The sequence below is a fragment of the Halichoerus grypus genome, chromosome 9 (assembly GCF_964656455.1).
Source record: "Halichoerus grypus chromosome 9, mHalGry1.hap1.1, whole genome shotgun sequence".
Taxonomy (NCBI): Eukaryota; Metazoa; Chordata; class Mammalia; order Carnivora; family Phocidae; genus Halichoerus; species Halichoerus grypus.
Window position 1 is genome coordinate 112,658,704 of NC_135720.1, and position 18,523 is coordinate 112,677,226.

The window sequence follows — 18,523 nt, forward strand, 5'->3', positions numbered from 1 at the left end:
ATCTGTTTTTCAACTTGTAAATTTTATTGCTCTAACTTCTTTGTCATTCTGTGTCAGTTTATGCTTTAAAAATTAACACTGAATTCTTACTAAGGTGGAGTTTTAGGAGTGAGTGTGTGTTTGTATCTGATCCACCTTCTTTACTTTTAGGATGTGTGTTTGTATCTGATCCACCTTCTTTACTTTTGCTGATTCTTGACCTCATCATTTACAGCATCTTTTTAAGGCAGTAGTGAGGCACAAGGAGTAAAGACAACTCCCTTGAACAGCATATCCATTTTTCTAAATGTGTCACTGAAAAGGATGCCTGGATCCAGTTGTGTGTGTGTGTGTGTGTGTGTGTGTGTGTGTGTGTGTGTGTGTGTGAAGGCTTTCCCACACCAAGCAATTCTTGGACACTAGTCTGAGAATTCAACTCAATTCTGACATTATCTACCTGGAGAAAAATAAGATTCCACAGATAAAGGGCTCAGTCCCACAAGACCTCCCTCCACTTCAGATGCCAGTTGCAAGCCCAAGTTACCTTTGCTTTTGACCAACCAGCTATAAATTGGAGGTTCCAACAACCCCCTCCAATTCAGGATGCCAATCACATGTCCAGATTATCACCTGTACTTCTGACCAACTGGCTATAAATCAGATTCCACACCCCTTTCCTTTGGTCTGATTGATTTGCTAGAATGGCTAACAAAGCTCGGAAAAGCCCGTTTAATCACTACATTGCTGATTTATTACAAAGGATATTAAAGGGTACAAATCAATAGCCAGAGAAAGAGATACATAGGGTGAGGTCTCAAAGGAGCTTGTCCTCATGGAGCTTGCAAGGGCCTGTCCAGTGGCATGTGGAAGCATTCTGGTTCCCCAGTGTGGAAGCTTCCCAAACCCCCTCCTTTTGCGTTTTTATGGAGGCTTCATTACATAGGCATGATTGATTAACTGACTGACCATTAGTGATTATTCAATCTCTAGTCCCTCACTCCTCCCCTCCCCAGAAATCAGGGAGTAGGAATTTTCAGTCCCACCCTCTGTTCATGGTTAGTTCCTGTAGCAACCAGCCCCCATCCTTAGGTGCTTTTCAGAGTCAGCTCATTAACATAAACTCGGTTGTGGTAGAAAGGGGCTTATGAATAATAAGACACCCTAAGTTTTACCTTTACAGCTCTGAACGATTTTCAGGAACCGAGGACAAGAGACCATATATACAAATATACTCCCTCATTTGCTCTTACTGCTCCAGAAATTCCAGGATTCCAGGGGTTTAGGGAGTTGTAGCCAAGAAGAGTGGATAAAGACCAAATACATATGGATATAGAAATGCATTTTGAATGACGCATACACCTGAATGTTGTATATGTGTTACAGTATCAGAATCCCCTGCAGTATATTTTCACTTCAAACTAAATATCCGAGCCCATTGTTTTCCTGTAAATCCACTTCCCTAAGTCTCTCACTCTCTGTTTTTGTCAGCAAACAGCTAACCCATTAGGCCTCTGCCACGGAGTTCCTTTTGGCTGTTCCTACCATCTCCCACATATAGCCATTGAATTTTTAAATTCTGCTTATTCTTTCTTGGCTCTCCTTGAGTTTACTCTTCCCTCTCCTATTTCCGCAGTCAGTGTTCAGATTTTCATTCCTGGCCACCAGCCAGAAAATGACTGGAATGATGTTCTCAGATGTCTTGTCATTCTTCCTACAGCATACACTTCTGTGCATTAACATGGAGTGGTGCCGAATGAAATCCAGACTCTATCCTAGCAACTAGCTGTATGTGGCTTTAGCAGATGTCTTCTGGCCTTTGTTGGTGATGCTCTCTCTACCAGGAGTACAAAAGTGGTGCTTTTTGATCAGTCTTTGTCTCTTTGGAGCTCTGGTCAACACTGGTTTTCTACCTGAAGCTTTCTCTGCCTAATATCTCCTCTTCACAAATGTTCTTCCTTGGGGCGCCTGGCTGCTCAGTTGGAGGAAGATGCGACTCTTGATCTTGGGGTCATGAGTTTAAGCCCCACCTTGGGTATAGAGATCACTTAAATAAAACTTTAAAAACAAACAGAAACAGGTGATCGTCCTTGTTTTTGAATTCCAGTAGGATTAGAGAATCATCCTCCACACTTTTTTGTTATACGTTTCTTAATATTATCTGGATTTTGTTTTGTGTCCATGACTCATTCTAAGCTTTTTTCTGCAATATTTTTTATTATGGCCAACTTCAAACCTATACCCAAGTAGAGAAAATAGAACCCTGAAACCCTGTGTCATTATACTAGCGCCACCCAGTTATTATCAACTCATTGCCAGTCTGTTTTCATCTATACCCCCCACTCTGCCACCCACTCCAGATTATCTTGAACTATATCCCAAGTATCTTATTTTCATTCCCAAATATGGCTTTCTAAAAGATGATTCTCTCAGGTAACCATGACACTGTTGCTATACCTAAAAAGTTGGCAATTCTCCGGTATCAAGTATTCAGTCTATTTTACCAGTTACCTTGTAAATATTCTTTTGTTTGTTTGAAACAGGATCCAAATAAAATCCATGAATGCAAAATCGGGTACTATGTCTCTTAAATTGCTTTTATTATAGTTTTCCGTTTTCTTCCCATACAGTTTTTGTGTTCAAGAGATTCCGATTGTTTTGCTGATTGCATTCCCATGGTACTTAACATGGTCTCTGTTTCGCCAAGAATCATGTTTGAGTTTTTTGGAGGAGTGAGGGGGATGGAGGAGAATGGGGCCAAGAATTCTTTATAGATGGTGCTTGTAAGTTTCTTGAAACTTGAAGCCTAATCTTTTATTTCTTCATAATGAGCACATAACAAGGAAAGTTTGAATTGAACGTAAATTGGTGTCATTTATTTGTTGACGCACTTAATAACTATAGACAAATGACCAGCTTAATTTTTGCTTGGGGTAATAGTTTTCCATTTCTTAAAAAGTGATTGTTATTCCCTAATCCGTGTATCTATATTAAGGTTAAATTTATATGTTTGCAAAAATAATTTGGAGTAGACAGCATATTAAAGCAAAGTACTGTTTGGAGCTAATAGCATCAAACTGATACTTTTAGGAAACTAGCTAAATGAAGACTGGTTTGAGGCAAACTTAAGAGACTTATTTTAATCTTTTTTTTCATGATTTGTTACTTTTTAGAATAAGTGATTTTTAAAATACTGTTTCCTTCTCCATTTACTCAGCACAAACATTTCACTGAAGATATTCAAACAAGGCAGTATCGCTCCTTGGAAGTTCTGATAGGATCTGGCTATAATACCCCTGCTGACATTTGGAGCACAGCATGCATGGTAATGTTTTTTCCCCCTTGACCTTCACTGTTCGCTAATTTCAGTAGACCAGCAAATTTACAAACAGGAAAAGAAATTTTTTTGTGATGTACCACTGGCACTCTAAATCTTATGTCTGGAGAGGTAGGAATATAAAAGCTAGTTAAAAACATCTGGCATTCTGTGGCACCTGGGTGGCTTAGTCGGTTAAGTGTCCAACTCTTTGATTTCGGCTCAGGTCATGATCTCAGGGTCGTGAGATCGAGCCCCCGGGTTGGGCTCCATTCTGGGCGTGGAGCCTGCTTGAATTCTTTCTCTGTCTCAAAAACAAAAACATCTGGCATTCCATTTTGTTGTGCCAAATTGCTATTGGTTGAAGGCACCAAATGTTTCTTAGTATGGGCTTCAGTGGAGGGGATTAAAATAACTGCTCTAAGGTGATGCCACTTTTGATGTGGAGATTACCAGTACCCTTGCCCTTTCAGCTCTGATCTGTTTTCAGATTAGGGAAACCCCTGGAAACTACTTCATTCTGTATAGTTTGACAGTTCCTCAGGCATCTTTGCACCTCAAAAGATGTGAAAGAGTCTTAAATTGCTGCTTTGTCCCTGTCAAACAAGTACTCAAGTAGTCAGATTTAGTTGATATTGAACGGTTTCCCACAAGTAGCCTTTGTTGGAATGTGTTATATTGTTTCCTGAAATGGAGTGTACTCTTCAATTTGTAATTGTGTGTTTCTTTACTTGTTTCTCTCCCACTAGGTTGTAAGTGCCATGCTGACAGGAACCATGTCTGTGAACTATAGCTAAGTGTCTGGGTCAGGGCCTGGCACAATCTGAGTGGGTGCTTACAGGGCAATTCTAATGCTAACTACCCAGAGTTTTGGCAGACTTCACAGGTTAAGGGCATAGTTTCCCAGGAGCCCCCTCCCTTCAGACACCAGCTGCAAGCTCTGGAGTCCACAGGCCACCTGCATTTCTGACCACCTGGCTACAAGGGGGGTTCCATCATCCTTTCAGATTCAGTAACTTACTAGAATGACTCACAGAACTTGGGAAAGTGTTAAACTGCTATTGCAGTTTTGTCATAAATCAAAGAGTTGGACACTTAACTGACTGAGCCACCCAGGTGCCACAGAATGCCAGATGTTTTTAACTAGCTTTTGAATTCCTACATATCAGAACCAGTCAAATGAAAACATGCGTAGGGTGAGGCCTAAGAGGGTCACAAAGGTGAAGCTTCTGTGTCCTTAGGACATGTCACTTTCCCAGCACATCAGTATGTACCACCAGCCAGGGAAGTTCACATGGGCTTCAGGTGCCAATTTTTAATTGAGGTTTCATCACTTAGGTATGATTGAATGAATTGTTGCTCGTGTGGTTGAGCTCAGTCTCCAGCCCCCTCTCCTTCCCTGGAGGTTAGGATAACACTGGCTCAAAGCCCCAATCCTCACACAGTTGGGTCTTGTCCAATTAGAGGCATATCCAGCCCTCCTCTTAAAACTCTCTAGGGAGCCCACCATGAGTCACCTCATCGGTGTAATGATAAGGCGGTAGGGGTCCAACGTGAATGACAAAAGACATCATCACTTGGAAATGCGAGGCTTTTAGAGTCTTCCTCTCAGGAAACAGGAACAAAGACCAAACAAATTCTTTATTATATAGCAGTACTTAATAAATTTTGGTGGACCATCAAGTGAGTAAACTAAACCAGAAACCTATTAAACTGTCATTTCAGTTAACATTTTTCACAGTCAACTTGGGGGAAAACTTGAGAAACTACAAACTAGAAACCCCAGCCTATTTTAGGTCATAGATTTCTTGAGACCCACATTCCTAAAAAACTTTGTCTTCCAGAGGTAATAGAGTTAAAACCGTGTTAATATGGCATGACCTTGTAAATCATTGTGTTATGGCATATCAACAGTCTGTTAAGATGGTGGACTGTGTGAAATGTAAGGTTTGGTACTGTGTGCACAAGATGAAAGAACATTGGAATAAAATCTAAATTCTTTCTTGCCGTACTTTAAAGCTTTGTATTTTGAGGAATTAGATTTGCTAGAGAAAATAAGCGATAGAGATGCCACCAACTACAAAATATAACTAGTTTATAGATGACATCTGATTTATTATGATGTGGTTCTTAGTAGTGGGTTAATTGTTTGGGGGCAGTAGGTCCTGCTTGCTATTTAGTATATTAATACTAAGGCAAAAAGATAAAAGGGGAATTAACCTTGTCCCCTGTTTGGACCAGCTCACATGTAGGAATTTTCTTGACTGAGGGAGGGAAAGCACTTCTCTCGCATGAGACAATTATCATGAAAATTCGAACCCCCCTTTGTTCCCTTAAGTTTCTCTTACTTTGCTAATAGACATAGAAATGTTGCTTTCCATTTAGCCATAACCAGAAATAAAAATAAATCTGGAATATCAGAAGTATCTGGAAAGATGGATCATCCTGCATAATTAGTTATGCAGTTAATTGATGGAAAGATTGGAGCCCTTTCTGAGAGAGAGAGAGATTGCCTGCCACCTTAGTGATTGAGACTACCAAGTTAGATGGCAGTTATAAAAAGGGAGGGTTCCATGAAGACCATTTTAGAGTGGATAAAGAATAGATGTTTTTAAATCCTCCATTCTATAGATTTTAACAAATGTATAATGACTTGTATCTAACCACTGTAGTATCATACAGAATAGTTTCACTGCCCTAAAAATCCTCCAAACTCTGCTTATTCATCCCTCCTTCTCTACCCCCAACACCTGGCCACCACTGATCTTTTTATTGTCTTCATAGCTTTGCCTTTTTCAGAATGTCATAGAGTTGGAATCATAAAGTATGTAGACTTTTCAATTGGCTTCTTTCACTTCATAATATTCATTTAAGGTATGTCTATGTCTTTTCATGACTTGATAGCTCTTTTGCATTTTTAGCACTAAATAACACTGTGTTGTCTGGATATGTACCAGCACACTGGATTTCATAACTGGTGTTGCCTCTGGTTGTCAGCATGACCCTGACTGTGGCAGAACAGGCTCTTTGGTCAGTGTGAGGCCAGCACAGGAGTGGGAATCAGGGACCCTGGATTCTAGGATGGGCTTTCTTGCCTGTCAGTTTGGGTTACAGTTTTCTCATCTATAAAGGGAAGGGTGTTCAACTAAGTGTTTTGTTTGTGACTAGAGCTTCTGCTAGTTTTCACTTCTGACATTGTGATTGTTTGGTTTGGTTTGTGTTTTTCTGCTGTTATCTTACTTATAAAATTGTAACTACTAGCAACTATCATATATGTTCCAAAAAATAAAGTTCTCTCAGAGAACTTGAGGTAACTAGTTATAAGCGTGTAGGTGAAAAAATTTAGAAAATAATTAAAATCTTAGAAAATTTTCTTTATTTCCTCAAATTTTAATTTCAGTGTTTTTACTGAACTCTCACTATGAGGCTTTGAAAAAGTACTGGTTTCAGAAGAGATTAACAAATTCTGATGAATGAGAATCACAGTTTGTTTCTTTTCTGCTTTGGGACTATAAGCCTCAGGACGATTAGAGGGTAGAGCAAGTACCAGCTTCAGTTCCGTAATGAACTGCTAGAATATAAAACCAGCTAGGCCTGGTCCGGGATAGTACCGTTCAGGTAATATAGTTTTGAGAAAAGCTGTCCTCTCGTGAAACTGCAGAAGCCGACTCTGGCAAGCCACTGAGACCTAAACCTAGGACTGAATTAGAGAGTGTGCTCCAGAATCCACCCCACAGTTCCTGAAATTGTCTGGACCATTGACTTAATCAAAATTGACCTGTGACTGGCACTTGACTAACAACTGTACTTTTATACCAATATGGTCCTTTATAAAATTGCTGTTACATTACTTTTTTTAAACCCATTTTTTAATCAGTGAAAGATTAATATAGCCCTGTCACTCAGATGCTGTCTTTCCATAATGCTTGGCACATATTCTAAAGGAAATCACTTTCTCATGCTTCTTGAACACTGTTTACAAGAGGTTTTCGTGTAGAAGACATGTGCCTTTCTTTTCCTGGTAGGTGAATGCCAAACCTGCCAGTCACATAAAACATGAATGGCTCTTGACTGCATTTACACTTAATCTTTTTCTGATTTTCCTATAGACCTAGGAATTGGGGATTCTACTGGAACAGTTTAGGGAGTGCTTCCCAAAGCAAAACTTAAAAATATACTTTTTGCCAAATAATTAAGTCATAGGTAGAGAGATGTCTGTCTTGAGTTTTTTGGTTTTGATTTTGTGTACAGAATCTTAATTTCTAGCCATGTAAAATTATAACAAGAAAATAAGACCTGCTCTTCTCACGAATAATTTAATAACTTAGAATCACCTTAATATCCACATGTGGCCCTCGCTAAGCAAAAAGAGAAATTCAAGAGCTGAATTGCTGATAGGGGGATGGAGTGGAAGAATCCATATGTTGATGTTAACAGTTTTTGCTGTTTTCCTGCTCCATTTTACTAAGAAACAGGTGTGGAAGGAAAACTCCTTAGGAATAATTGCAGACATTTTTTTAAATGATCATGTGCAGCTTTTTCAAAGAAGAAAAAAATTACTTCATATTGAGCCACATAGTAAGCAATAAGCTTCCCAAAGGCTGCTTTTTTGTTTTTGTTTTGTTTTGTTTTGTTTTAATGCTTTCATGTGGTGTCCTCTTTTTCTTAGGCCTTTGAACTGGCCACAGGTGACTATTTGTTTGAACCTCATTCAGGGGAAGAGTACACTCGAGATGAAGGTGAGTCTCCTTAACCGAGGATCTCTGTGCATGGCAGTTACACTTTCCACGTGTGGCTAACACGGTTTGTTAGTACTGAAGAGCTTAGTCTTTTTAGTGTGCTAAGAATATATAAATCCCAGAAAAGATAGAAATATAGAATGTTTTATATTAAGTATTAGATACACTAGATATTTTATAATAGCTATTAAAGAACTATATGAGGATTAGAGAAAAGCCACAGTTGGTTAAACTAAAACTTGTATTTGCCGGGTAATTTCTTCTAAAACCTCTGGTTATCTTCCTTTCTATATAGATCAGTGCTTCATTCTTTACCCACTTTGAATTACCTGTTCATCAGCTTGTTGCTCAGTTAGGCCTGCAACTTTATTTGGAAATCAGTAATTTTATATGCAGACTACTTGAGTGGTGTTTGTGAATGCAGGCACTATATCCTATTTGTCTATATAAATTCTACAGTTTTTAGCATTCTTTTTTCCCTTTCTAAAAATTAAAACCATACTCTTTTCTTTGTAAATGATACTTTTTTCTTTGTAAATGATTACATTTAGAATTCCATTTTAAAACAGTGTTATTGGGTCTCCTGGGTGGCTCAGTCGGTTAAGTGTCTGCCTTCAGCTCAGGTCATGATCCCAGGGTCCTGGGATCGAACCCCCGCATCAGGCTCCCTGCTCCATGGGGAGCCTGCTTCTCCCTCTGCCCCCCCCCCCCCCGCTCATGTTCTCTCGCGCTCTCTCTCTGTGTGTCTCTCTCTCTCTCAGATAAATTAAAAATCTTTAAAAAAATAAAACAGTGTTATTGATTTACATTCTGTGATAGCTGATGGGAAAGGCCCAAGCTGTCAGTTGCTCCATCTGAGAGGCTGTGAAAGCACACAACTGAATATGTGATTTTTTTTTTATTATGGTGATGTCCAAATAACTTAGATAATAATGGGAATGAAAGAACAATTAAATGTTTTACCTTCTTTATTATACAGTTTCGGCAGGTTTTGCTTTCAGGATTAATGGGGATTGCTTTGAGAGAGCACTAGCAATGTACCCTCCCAATGTGGAAAATATGTCCTTTACTTTCTGTGCTTTCCTCAGTTCTTAGGGGAATCAGGTTGGTTCTATGGAACCAAGAATGCTCTCCATTTCTTAAACCCCGGTCCCTTGGGATATTAATAGGCAATATTAGTAGGGCCTGCTGATATTCCTAACACATACTGTTTGGAAAAAGTTACGCTAATTCCGATCACCAAATGCCTATTTCAGTGGGTACAGTTTGGATGTGTTTTCTATATAAGCCCTTTTAAGAATATATGTAATTACTATCTGTGTATACACTTAATTTTCCCTAACCTCTGCTTCTTTTTTTGCCAGTTATAAGTTTGGGGCTTTGAACTTTCTTAGAAATGCCCTACTATAACTGTTTGAGCAAGTAATTGATTTTTTTCTCTTTACTTTCCTAGACTCCCTGTAAATAGTGTGTGGTACAGAACACATATAGCAGCTGGAATTACACTCTGTAGGGTCTTATGCTACCAAAGTGTATATAAAAAGTCCCAAGTAAGGGGCAAGGGAGAATTGTCTATTCTAGATATTTAGATCCAAATTTTATTTCCTCCTATACTAGTCAGCACTAATAGTCCTTAGATGAAACTTCAGACTACTGCAGTTTGGCCCATAAGAGCAGAAAAAAAGCAAGCCCTTATCCCCTAGCTAGTATATGCATAGTTTGTTATAAGTCATGGTAGGGCTGGGGCCCACCTAAGAAGCATTTTTTCTGATGTTGTTGATGTTCTACAGCTCTAACTCGGAATAATACTTGATAATTTTGCCTATCAGGTATATCAGTCCTATGATTAATTGATAAGCCAGAGACAGGCTGCTGGAATTAAATGTAAAATAACACATTCAAGAGAAAAATAATTGGGGCGCCTGGGTAGCTCAGATAGTTAAGCATCTGCCGTCGGCTCGGGTCATGATCCCAGGGTCCTGGGATTGAGCCCCGCATCGGGCTCCCTGCTCTGCAGGAAGCCTGCTTCTCCCTCTCCCACTCCCCCTGCTTGTGTTCCCTCTCTCGCTGTGTCTCTCTCTGTCAAATAAATAAATAAAATCTTTAGAAAAAGAAAAAAAAAAATAATTCCTTGGTATAGGAAAAATATTAAAAGAACCAATATTTCACTTGGAAGTTTACAGTAAGATAAACTGTAGTCTCATTTCTACAAAGACATTTATTTGCAGGTTTTGCCTAAAATGGGCAAAAATTTCATGGTGGCCAAGTCTTGTTAGAAAACCATAAATTCAGTCAAAACTGCCAGAAGGTTGTAGTGACTTGATGAACGTAAAGCTGTTTTAAAATGACAGCACTGAGTCCTTTACTTGAGAAACAGATAGGACCTGAGACCGTCACAAATTCCCAGATATATTAATGTCTCTGGCATATTATTATTATTCCCCTGTAAGATGATATTATTGGAAAGGTTATAGTCATTCCTTTTGACCTTAACGATTCTATAACTACAGGATTAAAGTCATTTATAAAGCTCTTTTGTGGCTAACAGCCATCGCTTTTTAAAATTTCTTCCTATTCTTAGTTGCTGTCACCTGCAGAGTAAAAAGCTAGTAGAGTTGCCTGTGAATGTGGATGCTGCCTGGTCCCAGGCTCCCCGCGTGGTGCACACTTCGCTGGCAGTGCTCATAGTCCGTATTCATGCAGTGACCGTTACAAGGCACTGCTATGATATGGGTATCTTTTAGTGGCCTACAGAAGTCAAGTAGCTGTATTTTAAAATGTCTGTGCCAATTTCTACTTTAAAAGTGTGATTTATTTTAAAAAAAACACACAGCTCTCAACTACACATGATAAGATGTGGGTTCATTTTGAGTTCTAGCTCCTGGTTAGCCCTATACCTTCAAGTAGGCCATTTATTCTCTCTGAGGTTCTGTTTTCTGATCATTAAAATGGGGTATCTGTTGGGCGCCTGGGTGGCTCAGTTGGTTAAGCGACTGCCTTCGGCTCAGGTCATGATCCTGGAGTCCCGGGATCGAGTCCCGCATTGGGCTCCCTGCTCGGCAGGGGGTCTGCTTCTCCCTCTGCTCCTCCCCCCTCTCATGTGCTCTCTCTCTCTCATTCTCTCTGTCTCAAATAAATAAATAAAATCTTTAAAAATAAATAAATAAATAAATAAATAAAATAAAATAAAATGGGGTATCTGTTAATTTTGACCTGTTCTACAGGGTGATTGTAAAAACTCAAATAATTGTATGTGAGTGCTTTAATTGTTGTGAACTTTGTTATATATAAAGTGATATTATTACTACTTGAAGCCCAGAGCAGTACCATAAATAAATAACAGTCTCTAAAGCATATTGGTACAGTTTTTTACCTTATCTGAAAAACCCACCTGAATCTAGATGTATAGACAAAATAGAAGTAAAGATATAGATAAGCCTCCAAACTCTAGAGTGGGACTTGCCAGCTACTATCAGGTGACCAACCACCTGAAATAATTCTTGACCTTCCCAGTCTCCCCTGGAGTATCCTTGGTTATATTTGTAGTTACTCTTAAACAGCTAGGCCTGAAAAAGCTATTCATTAAAAAAAAAAAACTTCTACAGCTTGTCCTTGATCCTGTTCTTCTTACCCTTCTATTTTAGACCACATTGCGCACATTATAGAGCTGATAGGCAGAATTCCAAGACGCTTTGCCCTCAGTGGGAAATATTCACAGGACTTCTTCAACCGCAGAGGTAGTATTATTAACACGAGTTTTCATCTAGGCCCCAGGGATACAACTTCAGGAAGCAGAGCATTCACACCAAGATTGTTTTTAGTTATCACTCAAGTCCCACTGGAGTGGGCGCCTGATTTTTTTATGGTTTTCTGGATTCTCCATTAGATGGATAGAGTCCTCTTCCTATTTAGGACAGAAAGTAAGGCTGAAATGTTTTACAAAGAGGTGTGCATGCTACTCTTTCTGCCATTGTCTAGAACTGCATTTGTTACTCCTGTTATGTATGTCTTTTTTTTCCCCTCTCCTGAAATGTTTGAAACATACAGATCACATTGCATTGATCATAGAACTTCTGGGGAAGGTGCCTCGCAAGCTCATTGTGGCAGGAAAATATTCCAAGGAATTTTTCACCAAAAAAGGTAAAATGAATGTGTTTGTTCCCAGCCATTAAGGGGGCAAAGTGTTTAAAAGTGAAGAGGTAAGTACAGCCAGGTACATGTTCCCAACACCTACAGAAGAATGGTCCTGCCTTGGATGCTGAGCTGTAACAGCAGAGAGGTGAAAAGCAGAGACTGGAGCCACCCTATCTGGGTTCAAATCCCAGCTGCTACACAACCTCAGTCTGCTGATTTCTAAATGGGGATTTTAAGTGTTTACTTAACACTAAATAAGTTGCTGTGTATGTAGTACCTGGCACATAATTGGTTGATTACTCCTACTTCTGAAAAATGGGCAGATTTTTGCTATCATTTGATCTAAGAACTGCCTCTGTCAAAGGGCAAGTAGTTTAGTTTAAGCTTCCTAAGGGCAGGACTCACTCATCTTGTAGCCCAGTGACACCTAAGATAGTCACTTAAGCACATCAGTCCTACAAATTAACTTTACCCTTTGCAGTTTTATAAGTTTATGTTATCACCGATTAGCGAAAGAAACAAAGATAATACTCTCACCTGAAATTTTGACTCGATAATATATGTTGGCATAGTTAAGTGTGTATTTAAAAGCTGAAATTTGAAAACCTGACCTAGGAGGGACTAGAAAGGAGGGACCTTTTTTCCCTGTTAGCCATGGTTCCCTTTTTCCTTACGACCTCTACACTTGACAGCAAGCATCCTCAGAAGCATTTCTTAATGTTTCTTTTTGGCAGGAAAATAGTGAAGTGTTTCATAGGAGTTCCTCCTTGTGCAAAGACCAATTAATGGCATGTATATACCGAGTGGGTAATTAATCAGGCACTCGCTGCACACAGAAAGAGACTTCAAATAAGTGTTGTGTAAGTTAAAATGGTTATGTCAAAGAAGCAAGAATTAGAATGACATTTTAGAATAGTACAAAGTGTTGATGTAGCTATATCTGAAAGCTGTATGGGGTTTGTTGTTGTTTTAGTCTTGTTGCTTTTATATAGGTTGGACATGGTCTTAGCTCTTTATTTTTAAATTACTGCCTTATTTGGAAGCAGCATTTACTAGAATGTTAAGCCAAAAAAAAAAAAAAAAAATTGTTCTTGGTATGTGATGATAAACTGTCTTTGAACACCACATGAGACCATGTTGCATATATAGGCATTTAATATTCATTTTAGTGAATACCTAGTTCCTGCTAGGCCTATCCAATTTGACTGGGACAAAATATCCTAGAATGGTGGAGCAAACAAATCAAGATTTTAGGCCTTCATGGAAAATGGAGACACTTCCAAGGAATGTGTTAAAGAAGAGCTTTGTGAATAGAAAAGGATTAGATTCTGATGGCAAAATTTGGTTCTTTATAGAGCACCTGGATTAGTTCCTGGATTTCCACAAAAGGATCTTGTCACTTGTCAATGTCGGTCAGTTTCTTTTGTATTGTCTTTACTGTAGGTGACCTGAAGCACATCACGAAACTGAAACCCTGGGGCCTTTTTGAGGTTCTAGTGGAGAAGTATGAGTGGTCTCAGGAAGAGGCAGCTGGCTTCACGGATTTCTTACTGCCCATGTTGGAGCTGATACCCGAGAAGAGAGCCACTGCTGCCGATTGTCTCCGGCACCCTTGGCTCAACTCCTAAGCCCCAGCCCAGCGCCGCAGCAGAGATCACATGCTGACCCTTGCCCCTCCCTGCCAAGCATTTCCCTCTTCCCTTTTCAGGGTGAAGCTCTTCCTTCAAGGGTTTCCTAGGTTTTTTGTTATTGTGGGTTTTTTGTTTTGTTTTGTTTTTTTAATCCAACATGTTCATTTGGGTTTGCTTACTTGACCCTGTGGAGATTCCCCCACAGCCATTGGGCATCCTAGGTGAATTTGGCCTTGATTGGGCTCTGCCAAAGACTAATATACTAAGATGTGAAACAGCCTCTCACCCTGTACCCTTGTCTTTCCATTAAAACACGCTTTGAATTATAAGCATCCTTTTTAAAAAGAGCTATGAAGATGATGAGCTCATCCTTTTATTCATTGACTCTAAGAGTCAAATTTTCTAGTGCATCTCCTATTGCCAGCATAAGGATGAGAAGGGGAAAGGGTGTTACTTCTGTGTACAGCAGAGACATTAAACTTGCTGTGTCCAGGCTGCATCATCTTCCTGGATTGTTTCTGTTGTTCTCTATGTTCACATTTTGTCCCATGACTTTGAAGTGACTATCTTTTTAAATGAGCTGTATCAACACCAAATTTGGATACCATTTTATCACTGTTCAAAGCACTATCAAATTCCTTTCATCGTCCCATAACTCTAAGATCCTTGAATCTTTGGTCTGATTTTTGGTGGAAACAGACAACGGAACCATTGACTAGTGATTTCTTCAGAACTAGATGTTCTGCAAAAACAGTCCTTTCCTGTGTATCTTCTGTCACCCTAACTGCAGAGTTATTTTGATTGGCTGTTTTGGTTTTTGTTGTTTTAATCCCTGGCTGGCACTTTACTCATTGCACTTGAGTTTACTGCCCCATAACTAAAGAATTCAGGATGACTCCAGAAAGGAGATCTGGGTTTCAGAGATTTCCCCTCTAAGAAGAAAATTTCCTAGAATTCCCAGTTCTTTTCCAGTCAGTCCCCTACTTCTATTTACAGCTTTTTCTTTACCTTGTCCAAAATTTAACCTTGAAGCAGTTTTCCTCTGTGGCTTTACCATTCTCATTTTCTCAGAGGCTTCAGGTCTTAAATGAAATCCCAGCATAAAAGAGCCAAGGGAAAGGGTGGGGGGATGGCACTTTTGGGGTGGGGTGGTTTTTTTGGGGGGGGTTGGTTTTAACATTAGCCATTCTCTGCTGCTATTTCTTTGTATAATGTAAGTTTTTAACTGCAATTTTGAGATAATTGAGATGTACTTGAGGCTTTTTTTTTTTAAATGAGGAAAGGCTTTGTGAATCTTATTTTAGAAGGGGCCTCTCCTAGACCTGCCCTAGACATTACATATTCCTCCAGTCATATTGAAAAGCAAAAGAGGGGCAGGTTTGGGGTCACAGCCACTTGTTCAGCACGGACCAAGTGGGCCTTGGGGATTACAGCATTCTGCGGAGACGGCTCCAGGACTGATCTACAGAAAGCCAAGGAAGTGCGACTTGAGGCTCTACTAGCCAAGCTGCTGATGAGACTTTCAGGTAGCCGACTCTCTGTATGGGAGATTGGAGTCCAGATTCTGCCATTTTTTCCACCAACAACAGCAAAGGAAAAAGTGGTGCAATTATGCAATCCATTTAACTCATAAACATAGAACCCTGTTGGCCAGCCATTCATCGGATCCTTGATTGGGTAGTCCTGAAATCAGACATGTTCCTGTAGAAAGAATTTTAAGTGAGGCTGTCTATGCACCTATCAAGAATAAAGAAAATAGATTGTATCCAACAACGGCAGGGAAAATCCTTCGGCAATTCTAATCCACTTTGGCTTTTCAGCTATATATATATATCTAAAGCAATAGCAGACTAGAACTGAATTCTTGTCTACACTGTAAAATAACAATTGCGCAATTACAGGAATTCTGGTGACGATATTAAAATGAAATAACCAAAACACAAATAGAAGGCCCCATTTTAACAACTGATGTGAGAAGAAATTTTAATAGAGAATCTTACAACTTCTTTCTGGAAACGTTTTCCCACCAAATAAGGGCTTTCCCCCCTATCATTTAAGGAGCCACATGAATTAGAAGCCGTAGAAAGAGGCAGCTATAGAATTTGATCTTCCAAGTACCCCATGTACCTTTATTGAACTTAATCATAATACTGTCAAATTGCCACGATCTCACTAAAGGATTTCTATCGCTGTCAGTTACAACCCCAAATGCATTTTTATTCTTTCTACTGGGTTCATTGTCTGTTTTCTTTATAAGTGCAGTACAATAAACAAATTATTTAATAACCTATATGTCTCCAGAGCATTTCTGTTCCTTTGTTGCCCAAGTTGATCTGACCCAAGCTTCAGAATGGAGGGAAGGATTGGTTGAGTATGCTTTTTGAACTTAAATATGCAGTGAAACTGGCTGGCTGGAACACAAGCCACCACTTTATGGCATTTGTAGCTTTGCTTCTGTCCTTTAAATTGGGGGTAGGTGAGAATAACAGCACATTTCTTAGGAAAGTTGTCACTCCCTATATCTAGTAGTATTTTCCCAGAATATTTGTGGTGTGTCTTTTACCACTCCCCCCTCAGATTACAGTCACAGCACTGTAGGTGCAAAATGCCAAAGATTTGTGAACTCTGCCTAAGGCACCGGCATGACAAACCCTCGTACACAGGCTTTCATGGATTTGTCTGATTCGTTCCTTAGGATAAAGTCTTCGAAATAGAATGGCTGGGCCAGAAAGTAAGCACGTTTTCATGGCTTGTAATAAATGTCAGGTAACTGATGTAGAGAACGGTTAGGGACTGTTTTTGCTGTGACCAGCAGTGCTTGAATGGGCCTGTTACAATCACACTCGTTTTATTCCCAATAGCCAGTTTGATTGCCAAAAAACAAGAGCGTCTTGTTTTAGTTTGCATATTGGATGAGTCGTGAAGTCAGAAACTTGTTTCATGGGTTTTATTGGCCATTTGTATTTTCTGGTTATTTGCTACATTGCCCAGCTTTCTTTTGGTGTACTTCCCTATTTATTTGGTAAGGATTTGTTCTCTATTAAAGATAATGCATTTTTGTCGTTTTTCCATCATATATTTTCCAGTTTTTAATTTGCCTTTCATTTTTATTCGTGGTGTTTTTTAGTGTTATTCAGAGAAAGTCTTTCCCCACCCCTGAGCTACATAAACTCTTCTAGTTAATTGCATCATACTTAAGACATACGTAGTGTGTACATACTGTGGTGTTGACCAGAAGAAAATGTAACACCTTTATAAAAACAACCTAGGGGCGCCTGGGTGGCTCAGTTGGTTAAGTGTCTGCCTTCGGCTCAGGTCATGATCCCAGGGTCCTGGGATCGAGCCTCGCATCATGCTCTCTGCTCAACTGGAAGCCCACTTCTCCCTCTCCCTCTGCCTGCCGCTCTCCCTGCTTGTGCTCTCTCCTGCTCTTTCTCTGTCAAATACATAAATTTTTAAAAAATTGCATGTACTCCAAAAATAAGGCCTAATGACACCAGAGGAGCTTGAATAGTCCTTTGTGTTTTGCCCACCAATTTGGTGCCTTTGGAGTTAGCAAGGCATTGGTAACTACTAGATCTCTTGCATAGTCTTCAGTATATGAAGATTAAATATATAAACTTTTATATATAATCTATGAGCCTTGGAGACCTCCTGAGGAGGAAGTTTGTTTTTATGTCACTAAAGTCTTGGGGGTTTTTTTGTTTAAGATTTTGTCAGAGCGAGCACAAGTAGGCAGAGCGGCAGGCAGAAGGAGAGGGAGAAGCAGGCTCCCTCCCGAGCAGAGAGCCTGATGCGGGGCTCGATCCCAGGACCCCAGGATCATGACCTGAGCCGATGGCAGACGCTTAACCGACTGAGCCACCCAGGCACCCCTAAAGTCTTTTTAAAAGTTGGAATTTAGAAACTGCATGTATGATACACATTTGTCTTCAAGTCTCTGCACAGATACTAATCCACACCAAGTCCTTGTGACATCAGATATCCCAGTTAAAAAGCCAGAAAATTTGAGATCATTTTAAGTGTTTGGAAGTTTTAATTAAGCAAGTTTACATTAGTATGTCGTTGTGTTGCTGGCTGTACCATTCCTTATACGGGAGGAGGCTTTTTTATCACAATCTTTTGTCATTAATTCAGATCTAGTTTCTGCCCACTTTAACACAATAACAAGCCTTGCCCTGCACTTGACAGAACTGGACTGTTGTACAAGCGCACCAGTTGCCCGCAGCTGAGCTATGTCCTAGAAGTTGTGCCCCTAAGACCGTGCACTGGTTGCTTTGGATTTTGTAAATGTAGAGCAAAGTACCATTGCTGTGGGAAATTAGTAGACCCTACTACAAATCTTGAGGTTAGATAACAAAAGTGGGATGAGTTTCGAGGGTTAGGGCCCTTGTTTGATCTTTAGGCAAAAGTACCCCAGTGATTCCCGCCTGATACTAACACACTTGTATAATCCCCTCATCTTGAAGGTGGGCTGGACTTGCTGACTGTTCTAACAGATTAAGGCAGAAGTGACGGGTGTTACGTCTGAGGTTGGGTTACAAAGGGCTGTGGCTGCTGTCTTCTGTGCCCCCTCTCGCTCTTCTGGGGACGCAAGCCACCGTGTGAGTTGCCTTATGGAGAGGCCTGCAGCCCAACTGCCTGTGAGAAACTGCGTCCTGCAGACAACCACTGAGCTTGGAAGCAGATCAACACCTTAACTGCAGCCCTGTGAGAAACCTTGAGAC

General features: G+C 39.9%; 1 protein-coding gene across 2 annotated transcripts in view; it reads left to right on the forward strand.

Moving 5' to 3' along the window:
• SRPK1 (SRSF protein kinase 1) overlaps positions 1-16,084 on the forward strand; it is an 81,614-nt gene extending 65,530 nt beyond the window's left edge. Inside the window, exons 13-16 of one of the 2 annotated variants that reach the window (XM_036096696.2) lie at positions 3,194-3,301; positions 7,962-8,031; positions 12,079-12,171; positions 13,609-16,084. In XM_036096696.2, coding sequence (XP_035952589.1) covers positions 3,194-3,301; positions 7,962-8,031; positions 12,079-12,171; positions 13,609-13,793 — 456 coding nt within the window. In that variant the 3' untranslated portion in view covers positions 13,794-16,084. Of the gene's footprint in view, positions 1-2,606; positions 2,766-3,193; positions 3,302-7,961; positions 8,032-12,078; positions 12,172-13,608 lie in introns of those variants that run through there. The other variant, XM_078055411.1, reaches the window with a different exon arrangement.
• Positions 16,085-18,523: the final 2,439 nt, after the last annotated feature.